This window comes from Aplidium turbinatum, chromosome 9 (genome assembly GCF_918807975.1).
Source record: "Aplidium turbinatum chromosome 9, kaAplTurb1.1, whole genome shotgun sequence".
Lineage (NCBI taxonomy): Eukaryota > Metazoa > Chordata > Ascidiacea > Aplousobranchia > Polyclinidae > Aplidium > Aplidium turbinatum.
Genome location: NC_137480.1, coordinates 2,697,472 through 2,715,506, shown reverse-complemented (window position 1 = coordinate 2,715,506; position 18,035 = coordinate 2,697,472). Strand labels below are relative to the sequence as shown.

The 18,035-nt window shown below is 39.3% G+C and overlaps 1 protein-coding gene across 1 annotated transcript; it reads left to right on the top strand.

Moving 5' to 3' along the window:
- Positions 1-10,496: 10,496 nt before the first annotated feature.
- On the top strand, positions 10,497-17,744 carry LOC145777121 (uroporphyrinogen decarboxylase-like). Its single transcript, XM_082588416.1, has 5 exons — positions 10,497-10,722; positions 14,756-14,962; positions 15,538-15,710; positions 15,918-16,060; positions 16,179-17,744. Exons 1-5 carry the CDS (start codon positions 10,523-10,525, stop codon positions 16,644-16,646), a joined length of 1,191 nt encoding a protein of 396 aa, XP_082444542.1. The 5' UTR covers positions 10,497-10,522; the 3' UTR covers positions 16,647-17,744.
- The last annotated feature ends 291 nt before the right edge of the window (positions 17,745-18,035 follow it).

Genomic DNA, 18,035 nt, shown 5'->3' with positions numbered 1-18,035 from the left:
AAGAACAAGCTATCCGTAATCGAAGCCTACTACTTGTAGCCTGCTGTAAACAAAACCAAAAAGTAAACACATTTATTCAGTGTGATGGGTGCGACTGCTCTCTACTACAAAGCAGGTCTAGCCGTCTCTCGATGGTCACAGCGGTAAACCATAATCTCTTCGTGGGAAAATTGTAACATAAAATTTCCGGATCCGTTCGTCTGTATGTAATGACCGAAAAAGAAACACTCTTTCGAAACGTCTATTAAAAAAGTGTATTTCTGTAAAATTATCCCGCGGCTATCGAAAATGGGGTACAACGCGGTACACCCCTAAAAACTTGTCACTACAATCCAAACTACTTAGATAAAGACGGAAATTTCGTTCAGCTAGCAAGCACTAAGCAAAACAGTTAAATATGCGACCAACTTTCAAGCTACAATTTTACGAATGAGAGATAATTTGCAATATTCCAAATCGCACGTAGGCAGTTATGTGACGTAATAATGATAGGCAATGATAAGTTATTCAAGCACCTGTTCCAGCCTGGCCCACACCTGCTCAAGTCTAGCTCACACCTGCTCAAGTTTGGCTTACACTTGTTCAAGTAAGCTTACTTAAAGATTTAACGATAATGTAATGTTATGCTGCAGCTGCAAATGTTTTACAGGTCTTGCAAACGATTCTGCAATCTGCTCATTTTTTGCAATAGTCCATTACGTCAGACGCCAAGATTCAGTAGACCTGAACGGTTTTATATGACGTTTGATATGAAAATTGTCCGTAACACTCGATGTTTGTCAATGCTGGTCTCAAGGCGGTTTTAATGTTACTTCCGCTGGAACGGTATTGTATCAACCAACATTGAAAACACTGACACGCACATATCCGTGGAGACAAACAGTAGGAGTGCGGTTACTGTTAAGCCATTATAATGGTGAATATTCCGCTCTAACGTTAGGCTAAGCCAAAAAGTGTGATACTTTTTTCCAGAAAATTCAAGCCACTAGCCTACTTAGAGTCAAAAGATAGATCTGCAAATTTTTCCTGAGATTTGAAAGAGAGGTGTTCGGTAGGCTACTTTGTTTTTGCATTGCAAATGGGTTTTGGATCCAAGATAAATTGGTATTGTCCAATTTTAGATAAAAAATACTTTTTAAACTCTTTCAACAATCTTGACTAGTGTCGGTCACCAGAAGCTTAATAACGTTTGATTCCACGCCACTGTTAGCCAAAAACTTTTCAATAAACGAGAATATTTCAAATGATTCATTTTCAATCTTTTGTTTCTAGATGTTTAATTTTTTGATGAACGCTCCAACTTTAGATTTCAATGTAAAAACATCGATGTTTTCTCCTTGGAAGGACAAATTAAATTCGTTCCCCTTTTTCAAACAAACCGGACAAATAGCATAACTTGAAAAGCCTTTTTAAAAACGGTGGACAAAGTCTAAACTTTTTTCCTTTGGAAAAATTACGACTTAATTTTTTAACACTAATAACTTTTTAAAGCATTGATTTTAGTTTTGAAGTCCATGTTTACAATGCAGCAAAGAGGGTTTTAAACTCTTATTCCATATTTCACTAACTTAAATAAATTTACAAAATACGAGTAGCTTATTGAGTGCACGACTCTTAATAAAGTTAATAACTTTCACAGCATCTTGCACATACGTGTTAACTGTTAATATGCAGTGCTTTGTGTAAAATTTGTATACTTTCTGCGACCCCCGAAGTTCGTTACGCGACCCCTCAAGGGGTCGCGACCCCCAGTTTGGGAAGCCCTGGATAGACCTATGTAAATTTATTAAAAAATGTCATACAGTATAAGCGTTTTGATACATTTATTACTTTATTGGAACGTTGTTGCCACTCTTTAGTGTCAATACATTCGTATGTTCAAAATCGATGGTGCTGTTTGATGTGACTGCGTAGGCCTTTCTACTTAAATTGTGCAGTGACCCTTCTCGTGTTGGCGGATAAGCGGAGTTTCGCGTCCCTTAATATAAAGCCCATAGGTGTAGCCAGGGGAGGGGGGCGAAAGGGGCCATGGCCTCCCCCAAATTTTCAAAGTTTGGATTCCGAAGTTGAGCCCTTTGTTGAAAATATAACGAAATTTGTAGAAATTTATAACGTTTTCCAAGACATCTGGCTATTAACACCCCAAGGACTTGTTTTAGACACACAGAAAGACACCAATATATTTTGCAAATCGTAAATCGCGCAAAATTTACTCGATTTACGTTTCTTTTAACTAATTTGTGGAAGCAATTTCAGAATCGCTTACTCTGTTGGGTTTTTGTGTAGCTGAGTTTTTGGTGTTCTCTAATTTTAGCCGCAGATTTTGCCCGTTCGTGTGTAAGAGCTACCTTTAATAAGTTAATAGCTGTTTATCTGCTAATAAATTTCATACAAATATTACCCTAAAAGTGTTTCCAGAAAGCGCTATAATCCATTATTTAAGTGTAATTTTGCAAAAAATTTCCGGGGGAGCATGCCCCCGGACCCCCCTAGAATACGCGTGCCTTCGGCACGCTCTAACCCCCACCAGTTTCATTGCTTCCCCTTGATCAAGCCACCAGGATACGCCACTGCACATCAGGTAGTGATGTCTTAAATCAAACACTTTGTCGTTCTCTTCAATTCATCAAATATTTGCCCCCCCCCAAATTTTTTTCCTGGCTACGCCACTGATAAAGCCCCTAATAAAATCAAAGGTAAAAATGCTATTTTGACTTTCAAACGGCATAAAAATAATATGTCAAGAAGTGCGTTTATCAGGATTGTTGTTACTGTCGTCGCATTATTTACCGCGCGTTGTTTTACGGATCGCATCATTAGGCGGAACGCGTATAAGTTATTCCGCCAGAATGACAGTGGTTTGGAAAAAAGGATGAGCCAAGCCCGGCCCGTTGGGTTATTTAATCTGGCCTGCCTGATATTGGCGTATTTAATCTGGCCCGTCTAATATTAACCAAATTCATTACTAATTTTTCTAATGCGCACACAATGATTTTATCTTATTGAAATTTTGTTATGTAAGGGTCTATATGGTTGGATGCAACTTAATTCGTACCATGAACAATTCGTACCGTCAGTTCGTACCTTGAAAAGATTGAGAGAAAAAATTAAAAAAGCAGAAGTCGCTGATCGCAGTTTCTGCAAACATTGTAAAATTTTCCGCAAACAAACAAAAACTCTTAGGATCATTTAAAGAAATTTTAAAGTGTTTGCGGAAACTCCGATCAACCTTAACCGCTAACCTTTTTAAAATGTTTGCGAACTCCAATCAACCCTAACCCTTTTAAAATGTTTGTGAAAACTGCGATCAGCGACTTCGGCAAACTCTTAGGATCATTACCAGAAATTTTAAAATGTTTGGGGAAACTGCGGAAAAAACGGAAACTGCGATCAGCGACTTCGGCTTTGTTCTATTTTTTTGCGGAAACACCCTAACCCTTTTAAAATGCTTGCGGAAACTCCGATCAACCCTAAACCCTTTTAAAATGTTTGCGGAAACTGCGATCAGCGACTTTGGAAAACTCTAGGACAGGGGTCCGCAAATACTTTTTGGTGCAACCCAAAAAGCAATCGTTCGAAGTCTTCGCGACCCAAACGTTTCGGAAGCATACAATTTTGCGCAAAACACTTTGCAAATTAATATTAATTCCAATACGGTCGTCCCCACTTATTAAGGCCACATCGGGACCGGACGAATTTGGCTGCGGGAGACAATTGTCTACCACTCCTATACCTTCAGTAATTCCGGAATGGACCAAATTGGGCTTAATAAGCGGGTGGACCTATTAACCGTGCGCTTCGTCGTCGTGCAAGCCTCTGGGGCCGAGGGTCTACTCTATCCTTTTACCAGCCCAGACTCAAGATGTTCCCGGAGTACACCTGAAGGCTATTAGAGAGCAGCCAATATTTAGTTTCATCATCCATGACACGCAGACCTTCCACTCCGTTAGGTGGCTTGAAAATGGTACAGTTATTGATGATGTGGTCTGCAGTCTGTTCCTCGGCACCACATTCACAGGAGGAGGAAGAGGCTAATTCCCCAATGGCGCATGGTTGACCGGAAAAGCCTGACGCACGTACGAAGACGGTTGAGGCGCACCCATGCTTGTCTTTGTAGTGTCAGGCCGATGGGGCATGTGTCGGCGTTGGGGATGAACGAATGAAGTCCGGTGGTACTTGACTTCCTTTCAGAATTCCATTTATAATCTGCCCAAGTAGCCGCAGAGATGAAGTTCATCTGCTGCGTTGATCAGAAGTTGAGCGGCTGGCACGAATGGTTGTCTTGACTTCAGTCGACGGGTGCTGGTTTGGGGAAGCAGAGATCTTGTGGTGGAGAAGATGGTTAGGCTTTAGTGTCCGTCGGCTAAGAAACAGAGTGGCTTCTTCGTGACGAAGCTCAGAAAGTTGGATGCCAGCGAGAATGGCAAAATTATCCAATGATGTGGGACGCATGCATCCGGTAACTGTGCGCAGGGTGCTGTTTATGGCAGTGCTGATGTTATGGCAGTGTGCACTGCAGCACCAAACAGGTGCACAGTACTCTGCTGAAGAGTAGACAAGGGCTAAGGCTGCTATACGCAAAGTGTCAGCCCTCGCCCCCCAGCTGTGGCCTGCCAGGCGCTTGAGTAGTGCAGCGTGGGATGTCATTTTCTTGCGTAGTGACACCAAATGGTGGCGGTATGTGTACGATATGTCTAGTGTCACCCCAAGATATTCTGGCTCGGGGCAGAAGGTCAGAGGTTTTCCATTGTTCTGAACATGTAGCTCACGATCAACTTCCCGACTGTAGGCTATAGGCAGGGCCTCCGAGAGAAATCATGACTGGTCGGGAAACAATACAAAAAGTGGGCCCTAAAAAAACATTTTTCAGCAAAAATACAAGTGACGAATTTGTATCATGCCTCGCATCATGTGTCTTAAGCCGAACTTGGCTACTTTCCTCATCGCCTCATCGTGAAATTGAATTCCTTTAAAGTTTCGATTTTAAACAGAGTATATTATATTTATATGAAAAAACTGCTTTCAATCTGAAAATCAACAAAAATCACTCGACTACACTTGGAGCAAAATTGCCATTGTTGCTCAATATTTTCTCTTGAAAGAATTGCAGTGAAGTTATATGATGTTCACATGCACACCTCATACATGGTGCCTTTGGCCATGGCCGTTGGGAGGATAATTTAGGTCCCGTACCAAAACGATTCTGGCCCCAAATAAAGACACTTCCAAGAAAAATGCACCATATTCAAAGAATGCATTAGTTTGTGCAAACTCTCTGGTGTTTGGGCAGTGTGGGCGTATTTGCTGATGAATTCTTGTCTGTTTGTTGTGTGGAATCCTGGAAGAATCGCTTTTGGGTCGGCGATAACGTCTCCTCCTTTAACAAGTTTGCGTCACTGCATCTGCGTTGGCTTCAGTCAGGTTGTGAATCGAAATTGTTATAGGTGGTAATTTTAGTATAACTTACCGTAGATAGAGGAATAGGGATTGTAGATCATAGGGATGCGAAACTTCATCCACCTTTGGCTTATCCGCAACACTAGAAGGGTTACGTTTTTTTCTAATTTACAAAATATTTTACTTTTTTTGGGTTATATAAGAAGATTTAAGTTGGTTTTAAAGTAATTTAAGGTTTTTAGTTGAAAGCAAGCCTGCAGTAAAGCGTAAAAAAAAATGTCAAATTGGCAATTGACCCTTCTAATGTTGAAGAAACAACGGAGTTGCGCGTCCCGTAATGTACCGTCCCTTATAGAGGAAGAATTGGAAACACACAGACACAGTGCGGGCAATGAAAATAGCTCAAAAAGCATTCAATCCATTTTGAACCTTTTGCAATGCAACGTTACGGATCACAGCATCAAATAATAAAGATTTTGAAAGGTCTAATTTGATGCACAACATGCATAAACTGTTCACTCGGTTTTAAGTCGTGGTGGAGCGTAAACAAATCTTACAAATTTCTGTGTGCTAAAACCGCGTTTTCAACCTGCAACCGTTGGAGGTACTGGTTTACGTAACAAATTTTCAGAGTAACAAAAATATTTGGAAAAGTGTTTCGAAAGTTGCAATCAATGATTTCCTTGAGCAGATATCATGAGCCTGAGGTGATGCGTTGCGGTTTGCAGTTCAAGTTTGCTGGGTAGCTTTCTTTTAAAAGTAGCCTACAAACTTATCCAAAATGTCATTGTTGTACAACTTGTTTAAATTTGCTCCACATGCTTGCAACTACACATCAGATATAGGCCTACAATGATATTTCCATAGGACTTCAAACCTATCGATATTTTTGAGTTTGTTGATACATTTGTGAATAAACTACCAACAGCTAGCGAATCCTTTGCAACATAGCGTGCAGTAGAATAAATTTCGTTTGTAAGATTGACCTGGTGAAGCGGAGTTGTTGTAGCGTTCCGTCCCCAAAAAAATAAAATCTTTTTTTTTTAATGCATAGTTCCCATAACAACTTAAGCTTGCGAGTAGTCAACTCTTTCCAGCTTTCTGTAACTTCAATTACATCTTCCTTTAACTTCATTAAATCCATCAGCTTATTGTCCATTCGTCGTCGTCGTGTGGGCCTCCTCTGGGGCCGAAAAAACATTGCACAGTTCTTTATCGCTGCATAAATATGTTAGTAGAGTGAATCTCGCTTAGACCTGTGATCTACATAATGCAGAGAAGCACAGGTTTGAAACTGCTCAGGTAGGCTGCTTGGAAATGGGGTAACTTTCTTTAAAATTTCCTATCTGGCTTGGCTGCAATTGAAGATGACATAAGCTTATAGTCGATTAATTAGACTACTCAAAACTGATATAATATTTGGACAACACTGCACACCATGAAGTCCAACTCTAGTGCATTTAAGTAATGACATCCTTAAGCAGAAAATAGGCAAGAAGGGTTTACTTCCTTCAATCTTGCTTGGACACTTTTCCAAATATGTTGGATTCATTATCATATGCCTGGCAAACGCAGTTTTTCATGTCAAGGTACAGTTGGTCAAGCAAACATAATACACGCTTAGCCAAAGCAGCACTAGTTTTCAAGTTAGAACAAGATAAAACGTTCAGTGATACTGAGATCAGCAGGCTTAACAGCAACAGATTTCACGCGCTGAAGCAGTTTAACATAGCCGGACTCAAAAGGAGAATGGTTTGTTCTTGATAAGAAACATCTAAAGTAGCATCTACAATGATCGAAAAATACTTGTAACTACGCATTTCATTCAAAAATTTGTTTATTTTTAAGTTGATAAATTTTTATTTTAGTAGTAAAAATGGGCCCCCCTCAAAAGTGACAAAACGAAAAACTACTCGTTTTTTCCTTTACAATGTTATGCTAGGGGGGAAAGTAGCCCGACTTCCCCCCCCTCTCGGAGCCACTGGCTATAGGTGGAAAGCTGCCGCCAAAGTTTTGTTTTCGCTAAGTTTCAGTCGCCAGTTCTGGAGATAGCCTAAGCTGAGAGAGTTTTCATGCCCTGGCTCAAGCTGTCTTCCAGGCTATATATATAACCGTGGCCCCGTGGGCTTAACTACTGTACTACAATCGAAAGTATAAATTTTCTTGTAGCCTACCAAATTGTACGAAACTCAGCACATCAAAGACTATATGATTGTATTTATTTTTGCCATACAAGTTATATTTATGGTAATTTTAAACCGTTTTGCGACCCACTGTGAATGGTCTCGCGACCCAAATTTGGGTCGCGGCCCAGTATTTGCGGACCCCTGCTCTAGGATCCTTACTGGAAATTTAAAATTGTTTGAGGAAACTGCGGAAAAACGAAAACTGCGATCAACAATGTTCTATTTTTTCTCGATCTTTTCAGTTGGTTTGTTTGCGGATACCGCTAATCGATACTCCGATACCCTAACCCTTTTAAAATGTTTGCAGAAACTGCGATCAGCAACTTCTGCTTTTTATAATTTTTTCTTTTGATCTTTTCAAGGTACGAACTGACGGTACGAATTGTTCATGGTACGAATTAGGTTGCACCATTGTTATGTCACAACTGAGCATTGTTAATTTGGTTTATTGTTTCGTCACAGTTAAACAATTGTGGAAACTTTAAACACATGATTGATCTGGGGTAGCTGTAGCTGGCTGCAGTGCTAGCCTCAGTAGCCTGGCAAGGCTGAGGAGTGTTAATCTGACAAAAAGTTAACCTGATTTATATAAGAGCTTGTTTAGTAGGCTATTATAAAGTTTTCGAAGCTTTGTGAGTGTCAAACTTAATCAAGTTATGCTTACATGTAGTGACAGTTCAGTGTGGAAGCTAAGTAATGTTTGTTGTTGCTAACTATATTATATTCCAGGGACGTGCAGGCAGGTGAGGCACTGCCTCAGTTGCCAACATCTGGCAAAGCAAAAGTTTTATCAAAGAAATGGTTATCTCAGAATAAATATTATTTGTTAAAAAGTAGTAAATTGGATATTCCACGTTTTTGGATATTGGATATTGCACGTTTTAAAAAAGTAGGATATTGCACGTTTTTAGGTGCACGTTTTTATGTTTTAGATGTTTTTAGGTGTTTAATTTGTGTGAATTTCTGTAGTCGTGCCCCCTTTCCCGCAAATCTTACGTTTCTACACCCAAACTGTGCTTTGATTGTTTGTGTTTCTGTGGCGATATTCGTATCAAGCGTTCACGTGGTCAAAGTTGTTGAAATACGCGAGGAGAGGCAACACCAAGCTGTGCCTTACTTCAGATCAGAAAACTTCCATACACTGCATTATGCGTGCCTTTTTCTTTCGCAATGTCGCCCAGATCGATTTAATCATTTCGATTCACCCAAATCATCATGATCGATTTAGCTATGATTTGAGGCATGCCGCAAGTGTGATGTCACAGCGTGGTATGTGACTTCTTGCAGTGTAAAGGATTGTTTCTTATAAAATTTAACTAAAATGAAGAAAGATTTAGTATCAAATCTGAGAGACTTTTAAAAACTAAACTTTCAATCCAAAGTTGAAGTCATAAATAAAGGAAGACCTGTTACAAATTTATAAGGTTTGCCTCAGACGACTGAACAAAAAAAATAACTCGCAACTTTCAAAGAGATTGGTAGGCTACTCAAAAAAGAAGTGGCCGTGTGGCTATGCTTTAAAAAATTGCCTTTTCTGCTTTTCCTGTCTAGTTTTTAATATCTAGTGATAATGTTTGGACTTTGAAAGAAGGGTCTCTACAACAAAGTCACCGATGTTTCAGTCCAAAAGGATAGGCGCATGGATTTTATTTTTAATAAATGTGAAAGCATGCTGCTAATTATTTTGATTAGTATGATACCATTTTTGTTGTTTTTAAAATTTTTTATTTTTTTATTTTAAAAGTGACTTGAAAAAATTAGTGCCTCACCATCTAGGAACCTCACCGCACGTCACTGCTATACTCACAGGGCCCACTTGTCAAAAATTAAAACGTTTTTGGCCAGTTGTCCAAAAAGCTTGGTGATGAATTCTACTTTATGCATATATATTTGTTTATTCAACGAATTCCAAAGGGAGAGTCGGCTGCATAACCATTCTGTTATGTTATTTTTCTATGCTTCCAAGCGCACTGTCTTGTTTGTATAGGCTGTAGCCTTTATGTTTTGCTCATTTGTTTTTGCACACCAAAATAAACTTTCTGACTTCTACACTTCAACTTTTCTAATAGAGAGTTGTGTTATTATATCCTAGTATATTTTAATCAGTTGCTTTTGATATACCAGGGGTGGCCAACTTCTCATTGAATAGGATCAACTAGAAGATTTCTTATTTACTAGCGATCGACAGGTCAGTGATGAAATCACTGAGCAACTTTTTTCCTGTGACGCCATAAGCTGTGTTAAAAAGTGTGTTTTTTCTTGCTGCTGATTGATTGTTAGACAGGTGTGAATGCACCTCAACTATTTGTATGGGCGTAGGACTTTTTTGCTTAACCATGCACCAATGGCTGGCCTTCCAGTGTAGCCTAGTTCAGGAACATCGTGAATATGGGTTGATAAACGGATAGACCTTCGACCTCAGTGGCTCACACAACAACAACGATTATTCTCGTTTCAAAATGTTATTTCTTCATTTTATTTTCTCGTTTTTGCAAACCACTCTGTTGTTGTCTTCACAGTTTATGCTTCTTTTTCTTCAATGTGAAATCTATGGTCACGCCTCAACCGGTTGGCCAAGGCACCTGCTTTAGTCTACTTCTATTTTTACACTAAGATGTTCATTGTTCATACCTATTACATCACAATCTTCTTCAATGAGCGTGTAGACTATGACTGACAGGTATTCTGTTTTCATACCCAGAAAAGCCCTGACTGAATTTTGTCTGAGTCGATGGACAATATTTCTCATTTCAATCGAAAAATTTGCTTTTTTTAGGAATCTTGTAACGTCAACATAAAATGCAATTCACCAGTTAAGACTTGGCGATCGATCGCGATTGACTTGTTGGCCACCCTGTAATACACCGCCTCATGTGTTGTAAGATATAATAACATCAGCATTCTCCATCTTTTTATAGGCTAGGATTTTTTTGTATTTGATGAATTGTTTAAAGAAAATCATCAAGATAGTATCATACGGTTTGTTCAGATCTGTTGCTGCAATACATTACTTTGTTTTCCAGTATTTGTATATAATAATGGCAGAATTTCCGTTGTTGAAAAATGATCTTCTACTTCGTGCAGCAAGATGCGAGACTGTTGAGAGAGTTCCAGTGTGGGCAATGCGGCAAGCTGGAAGGTTAGTTATGCTTCTATCACTAGGCCTTTTGTCTTTCAAAGCGTTTAAAAACTTCTGCTTGATCAAGACTAAGTATTACAGTAAATTTGCATCAAGAGTGTCAGTACACGTCACCTGGGCGAGACCAAGTGGGCGACAGACTATGTGGCGATGGTAGCGAAAGTTTTGTAGCCCAGTAATAGCGCTTGCTGTTTGATGTTAATTTGCAAAGTCAACTGATATATTTTAATCCGAATGCTCTAGTCTAGGCGCATTGTCAGCAGAACACATTGTGACTGGCAGTCATTACTAAGGCCATTTTTTTATGATCTAAAAATTGAAAAATATGACTTTATTTTTTGAAATATATATATATATGACTTTATTTTTAGAGCATCAAATTTATGCTAATCTCCGTAGTTAATGATTCGTATGTAAGTTTTTACATGTATTTTGAACTATAACACACTCAAACAACTAACAAAAAACTTCTGTTTTGCTTGAAAATCACTACAAAAATTCAAATGTTTTATTGTCTAATGCATGTACCTTGACCTAGTGACTTACCGCAAGTGTTTATAATATTCAGAGACTGGATTGTGTGTTGCAAAACAAGAAGATGTCACAATGCAAATTAACATCAAACAGCAAGCGCTATTACTAGGCTACAAAAATAATGAAAATGTTACTTCTAATGCTTTGTGAAACTCAGCGTGAGGTAAAAATGAAAAGTCATATTTTATGATCTAAAACAGAAAATATGACTTTACAACTTCTTAAATTGACCCCGTAGCAACGTCATTGTTTCACGGTTATCGGTTTGACAACTTTCTGCACCACCAAAAAAAAACTTTAATGGGTTTTACTGGCCCTAGTCATTAAATTTTAAGACTTGAAGTCACACGGAATCAGAACTTTGCAGTGGTTGCCAAATGATTTTGCTGCCTGTCGCTTATATCGAAAAATGTTTCAACAGAATGCATCATCAACATTGGTATTGCGACTGACAAGTTTCGATAACGGTTAAGAGGTTTCTCTTAAGCTTCACGATAAACCGCGACGCCGCAAAGCAACTAGATAAATTATATATGTCACCACCTTTTCGAACGGCTAAACTTTCGCTACCGTTGCCCACTTGGTCTCACCCAAGTGGGTTTCGCTCAGATGTCGTGTACCGAAGAGTGTTCCCCCCATGACTATCAGCATCTTTGATACCGCACCTTTCTTGACAAAAGCATTCCGGTTAAACAGGGTGCAGAGTCAGACATGAAGCTTTGGACTGTGGGCAGGGTTGTAAAAAACTCGTTTTTTCTAAAATAAAGTCGGCAGCAGGGCCGAGTGGTTAGCGCGTTGGGCTCGCAGTCAAGAGCCTGCATGTTCGACTCCAGCCACCCGCACTTGCTGTTGTTTCTCTGGGCAAGAAACTTTACGATAATTGCCTCTACCTACGTGATCGATTTCGAGTAATGGGTAGTACCGTACCAAATTTAAGTCATAAGTAGAGTAGACAAACGGAAACAGACATTGCAGTCGGCTGCAGCGTGGGTCAGGTGTACGTCGGAAGGCGTACACCGATGCATAGCGCTCAAGTCCGCTTTCCCGCAATGCAGGATAAAGATAATAAAACAAAATACAAACAAAAAAGTCGATCAACATGGCAAGTTTCATCAGACCAACGACGTGCGCTTGAAGAGTAAAAGCGCCGATTAGCTGCTTAATACGTCGCATAACTGATTAACTTCCACCGAACGAGGTCGTATGGCTTCTTGCGTCACAATCTGGGTTGTTTGTTTTTTTAGGTTATTTATCGGTCATTGACCGATTTTTTAGCAAAATGTCCGAAAAAAATATAGTCAATTCGTTTAAAATGTCCGAAAACATATATAGTCAATTCCGCCAAAATGTCCGAAAAAAAATATAGTCAATTCGGTTAAAATGTCCAAAAACATATATAGTCAATTCGGTCAAAATGTCCGAAAAAAAATATAGTCAATTCGGTTAAAATGTCCGAAAAAATACATAGTCAATTCGGTCAAAATGTCCGAAAAAAATATAGTCATAGTCAATGTCTGCGGCCGGGTGTTGCAAGGTTGAGTTTCGCTGATGAACCTTGAAGAAACGTTTGTCTGTTCAACTTTTCTCAGATAAAACACGACAACGTTTCTCAGCGAAACTTAATGTTGGTAGCTAGTCAGGAAGTGCAAACTTTGGTTTGTATCAGCTACTTGAAAGGAAATATTTTCATCAGAAAAAATGACCGAAATAAATACAAAATGACCGAGTTTTTTCAAGTCATTTTGGACAAATGACCGAAAAGTCTCAGCGAAAAAAAAACAGGACAATGCTCTGGGCACAAGTCGGAAAACTTCTATACTAATGCTACTATTTTCTGCTGTGCAAAGCATCACTAGGCTTTTTTAAGGTTTATTTTTGCGTGTCATGTTAGCGAAAGTGAATTTTCTCTGGGCTTTTTCTTACTGTAATACCAAAGCTCAACAAATTTTGCTGTATCTTGCTGTAATAGCCTTAGCTACTCGTATTTCTAATTTTGTAACCAATCTTTCTTTATCAATATTACTCTGAGATCAAAGCCAGACATTGTGACATAAGACTTAACTAAGTTGCGCGTGATTAGTGTAGAAGTACCCGTACTCCCATCGATTCTTTGCGAAGAATTCACCTAATGTTACGATGATTCAATGTTATCAATCGTTGAAACAACGTAAAAATCAAAAGTTTTCTGACTTGAATGAAAGCTAAGGGATACAGTATTCACATTTTCTAGATGTGTGCTAGAATGTGTGGGAAATTGTATTCTCGCAGCAATTGTTCGTGCTATGCAGTGACGTGCTATGCAGTGACGATTTGTATTAGTTCTTGTGTTATTTTTCGTCGGACAAATATGACCGATCTAGATGGTACTTCCCGCGGACATCACATGCTGTGACGGCGAACATGTCCGCCGTGAATTTCAAGGCCTGCAACTGCTTTTTTTACTCATATAAATTTTGTATACCTTATGATACTTATGTAGGCTACCTTTTGTTTCCTTCTTTTTTTTCGAGTTCTATTTGATATTGGCTATTGGCTTTGAAACTTGATATTGGATTTGACTTTTAATAAGTTCAGTCAATCAATGTTTTATTTGTCAGTAACTGAATTAATTCGTCATCTCATTTTCGCAGACCACTCACAACATTAGGTGCATATTAGATGATGTGGTCTGTGGTATAGGATATGTTCCTCTTTGCCATACCCACAGATCATGGATGGAGCAGTGTCCCATTTCTGCATGTTGGAGCGGAATAGTTCTATTGTGCAAACTATTGAGCTTCACCCAGCCCTTTCTTGACAAAAGCATTCCGGTTAAACAGGGTGCAGAGTCAGAGATGAAGCTTTGGACTGTGGGCAGAGCTGTAAAAAACCCGTTTTTTCTAAAATAAAACCCAGCCTCCCCCGGTTTTTAAAAATGGGTTCTTTGATAAAAAAAAAAACTTGAGTCCTATTGGAAAAATGGGTTTTATCAGTTAAAAATAGCCAGAAAAATATTTGCGGTATTTGTTCATTGTTTTAAAAAGAAGTTGACTTCTGTCCAGGCAATATGCCTTCATGTGAAAGATCTTGCTCCTGAGCAGTGAGTTGCTTTTTGCTAAGCCTACTAAATGTAACAAGAATTTGATGTTTTTTTTTCTTTTTAACCCCGATGAACACCCAAACGTTGCAGTATTTGTATGATTAGTTGTTGAAAATAACACTTTTGAAGGTTTGAGAAAAAAAGTTAACCGTTGCAGTCGAGGAATGCTTTCCAAGAATAGTTCTGCCAGTGAACTGCATTACGATATATCAGCAAGCAAGAACAAAAACTAAAACAGCCTATTGTTTAAACTGCAAAATTTAATATTTTTGCAAAGTACAGTACCGGTATTTTTATTGCTTGAAGGTTCCAACAGTTATCATACAACATGAAATTAGAAACAGGGTTTCTTTGAGATGATGCTTCAAATTTTTTGAGTTTTTAATTATTATGTTCACCATCAGACACATTTCATCGCAGATATCTTCCTGAGTTTCGTGAAGTTCGTGCTCAGCACGATTTCTTCACCGTCTGTCGCACTCCAGAGCTGGCGTGCGAGGTCACTTTGCAACCTTTGCGTAGGATGGATCTAGATGCTGCGATTATCTTCTCTGACATTCTTGTTGTTCCACAAGCCATGGGGATGGAAGTCCAAATGGTTCCTGGAAAAGGACCAGTGTTCCCAAAGTAAAAAAGTATAATTTGTTTGTTTTCAAGATGTTGTTGCTTTATAGTCTTAACTCTTAACACAAAATATCCCCAGTATAAATAGATCGACTCGCCGCCAATAACTTTGTTTGTTCCAAAATAAGCAAATAAAATAAATAGATGTCTCTGCTCATCCGTCTCATTGTCTCGGCCGTCTTATTATTCTGATAAATTGTGTCTAGTTTTAAACATTAAGGTATTAGTAACGGAACTCATTATGCAAAAACTAACACTTCAGTTCGGTTTGCGTTTTTAATTATTACAATTATGGTTTACTTAACAATTTACACAAGTTTGGTGGTTTTAAATCTACTTCAGCAGTGTCCCATTCAAATAGAATTGTATGTGTAAACCTCTTATTCATCTCCAGTCAGGCTATTTACTCACCATGTCTGTGTTTCGGTATTTCTTGAAACGGTGACAAAAACTTTTTATTTGCATGAGGAATCTGGTGAAACCACAGTATATAATATAAGTGTTTTAACAAAAACATTGCAAGTTTACTCGCCCACTTTTGTGGATAGCGTTTTTACTTCCAATTTCATTTTTTCTAGCCCATTGCAAGGGCCCGAAGATATGAAGAGATTGAATCAAACTCCCGACGTTAAGAAAGAACTTGCTTATGTATACAAAGCTCTCACTTTAACACGTCATAAACTTGAAGGGAAAGTCCCGTTGATCGGCTTCAGCGGTGCACCTTGGACATTGATGGCGTATATGATTGAAGGTGGGACTACTTTTATAATGAAATTAGTATTGAACAGTTGAACCCCAATGCCGAATGATGAACCTTGAAGCCTTGAGGAACCGGACAGCGGGAGGGATGCATCCATAGCACACATCTCGTGTTTAATTGTTGGGAAATCTGACCGGAAACTGGTTGTATGCATCTCATTCAGTTGATCTTGCAACTTAACTGTCGGTTATCACGCAGGTGGAAGCTCTTCCACTTTCGCGAAGGGTCGAGCATGGCTCTACCGCCATCCAGAGGAGAGTAGACACTTACTCACCATTCTCACTAACACCATCATCGATTACTTGGTCGAGCAGGTCAAAGCTGGTGCGCAAATGTTGCAGGTGGGTTAGGCAGGCTCACTTTGTCATAATATCGTCTAAACTCTTACGAATCATGATGTTAAAGTGAAGTAGGTTTGTCCGTCCAATGTCAGGTTGTCTAACATTGTTGTGATGGCAGTTGTTCGAGAGCCATGCTGGGTTGCTATCGTCATCCACCTTCAACGAGTTCTCATTGCCTTACCTGAGCCGCATTGCCAGTGAGGTCAAGCGACGATTGAAAGAGCAGGATGTCGATCCTGTCCCGATGATCGTGTTTGCCAAGGATGCTCACTACGCTATCGGAGACTTAGCTGACACTGATTACGACGTGATCGGTCTTGATTGGACAATTGATCCCGAGACAGCGAGAAAAATTGTCAACGGAAAGAAGAAAGCCCTCCAGGGCAACCTTGACCCCGCCGCTTTGTACGCTTCGCTTGACAACATCGGCAAGTTGACTGGTGAAATGGTGAACAGGTTTGGAATGAAGGGTTACATAGCCAACCTCGGCCATGGCATGTACCCTGACATGATGCCTGACCACCTCAACGCGTTTGTTGAGTCTGTGCATCGATCTTCAGAAAACATTGTTCGGAATTCGACATAGGCCTCATGTCATTGCTTCATAGACAATCATGGCCCGGTTTGTTTGTGCTTATGCAATAGGAAATTGTTAAGTGTTTGATCTCGCACGTGACTACTCCTTCTCTCCAGAAGGAAGCAGTGGAATCGCGTTTTAATTTTAAAGAACATAAAGTAGTTCTAGGAGTTTATATTACATGTGATTGTGTTTGCATGGATAAACTGCTGATCAACTGTCTGCACTGCCAGTAAGCCATTTTGTCTAAAGATTAAAGAAACGTTTGCACAACTATGTATTTTAATATCCGTTGTTAGGGGACTCTATTGTCGCCATGGCAACGGCTTTGTAAACTTTCCCCTCGAGTGTGGTCGAACGTCTGGTGCAGTCTGCACATTTTGCAGAAAGTTGATTTGCAGCGTCATTTTGGCGATGAGACGTTCGTTGCATCTACATTGCGATATAGGCAGCTATCAATGAATTGGAAGAATTTGTAGCAACACTGTTTCAATAAGTTGAACCTCACTCCGTCTATCTTGGTGATCGGACCTGCTGGAGGCCCAACCCCCCCCCCACATGTGTGTAAACGAAAGTGCCATAATTGAGCTTCGAAAATTGTTTTCTCTGTCTGGGGATAAAGAATCCCATACGAATGGTCGGCACACAACATACGCACTGTCCCTATTATGTAAGTTATTCTGAAGTGATCACAAGTGACAGTTGCATTTCCAATCTAATATATTGCCTTTGTTCGGTTCTTTTGGGAACGATGGTAAATTCAGTTCTAAATAAAAAGCTCAAAATCTAGCTACTGTACTAAACTCATGTTCAGCAAACGTTTTCGAAACTAGACCGTTTTTATCTTCGGTGCTATTGAACTTCTCCACTTCAGTTCTACGTGGAAAATCAAGCTGTTTTATTTTTAGGTTAAAATTAATTTGCTTTGGAAACCCTTGTACTATGCAATGCATACCGACCATCTCACGCCATGTATTGTATAATTAATTATTTAGCCGACACTGAAGTGGTTGATCCTAATGCAACTTGACAGTTTCTAAAATGGTATCGCTTCGACAAAGCATATAATATGCCTGATATTTTTAAATCAATAAAAACCTTGTCTGACCACTATTTGATAAATCAACGTTTTGGGAAGAACTAAGCTTAGCCTTAGAACATCCACTTCAATTCGCTATGAAAGTGTTTCTGCAACCAGACTTGTTTCAATATTTGCGTAGAAAGGAATCGTTTTTCCTCTTGTTAGTTTCACCCCCAGGAAGCTATTGCCTCTCAGTGATCTTCCCATGAAAGTAAGGCTCACACTGAACATTTAGAAGTGACTAGGTTTGACAGTGTTGTCTGAATTATTCTATGCACCAGGTGCCGCCGATTGAAGAGCAGTCCTTATCATATTGA

Excerpts from the sequence above, each read along its gene's own strand:
- LOC145777121 (XM_082588416.1), top strand. The coding sequence starts at position 10,523 with ATGAATTGTTTAAAGAAAATCATCAAGATAGTATCATACGGTTTGTTC. Across the intron at positions 10,723-14,755 it reads GCAATGCGGCAAGCTGGAAG|ATATCTTCCTGAGTTTCGTG; the intron begins GTTAGTTATGCT and ends ATTTCATCGCAG. Across the intron at positions 16,061-16,178 it reads CTGGTGCGCAAATGTTGCAG|TTGTTCGAGAGCCATGCTGG; the intron begins GTGGGTTAGGCA and ends TTGTGATGGCAG.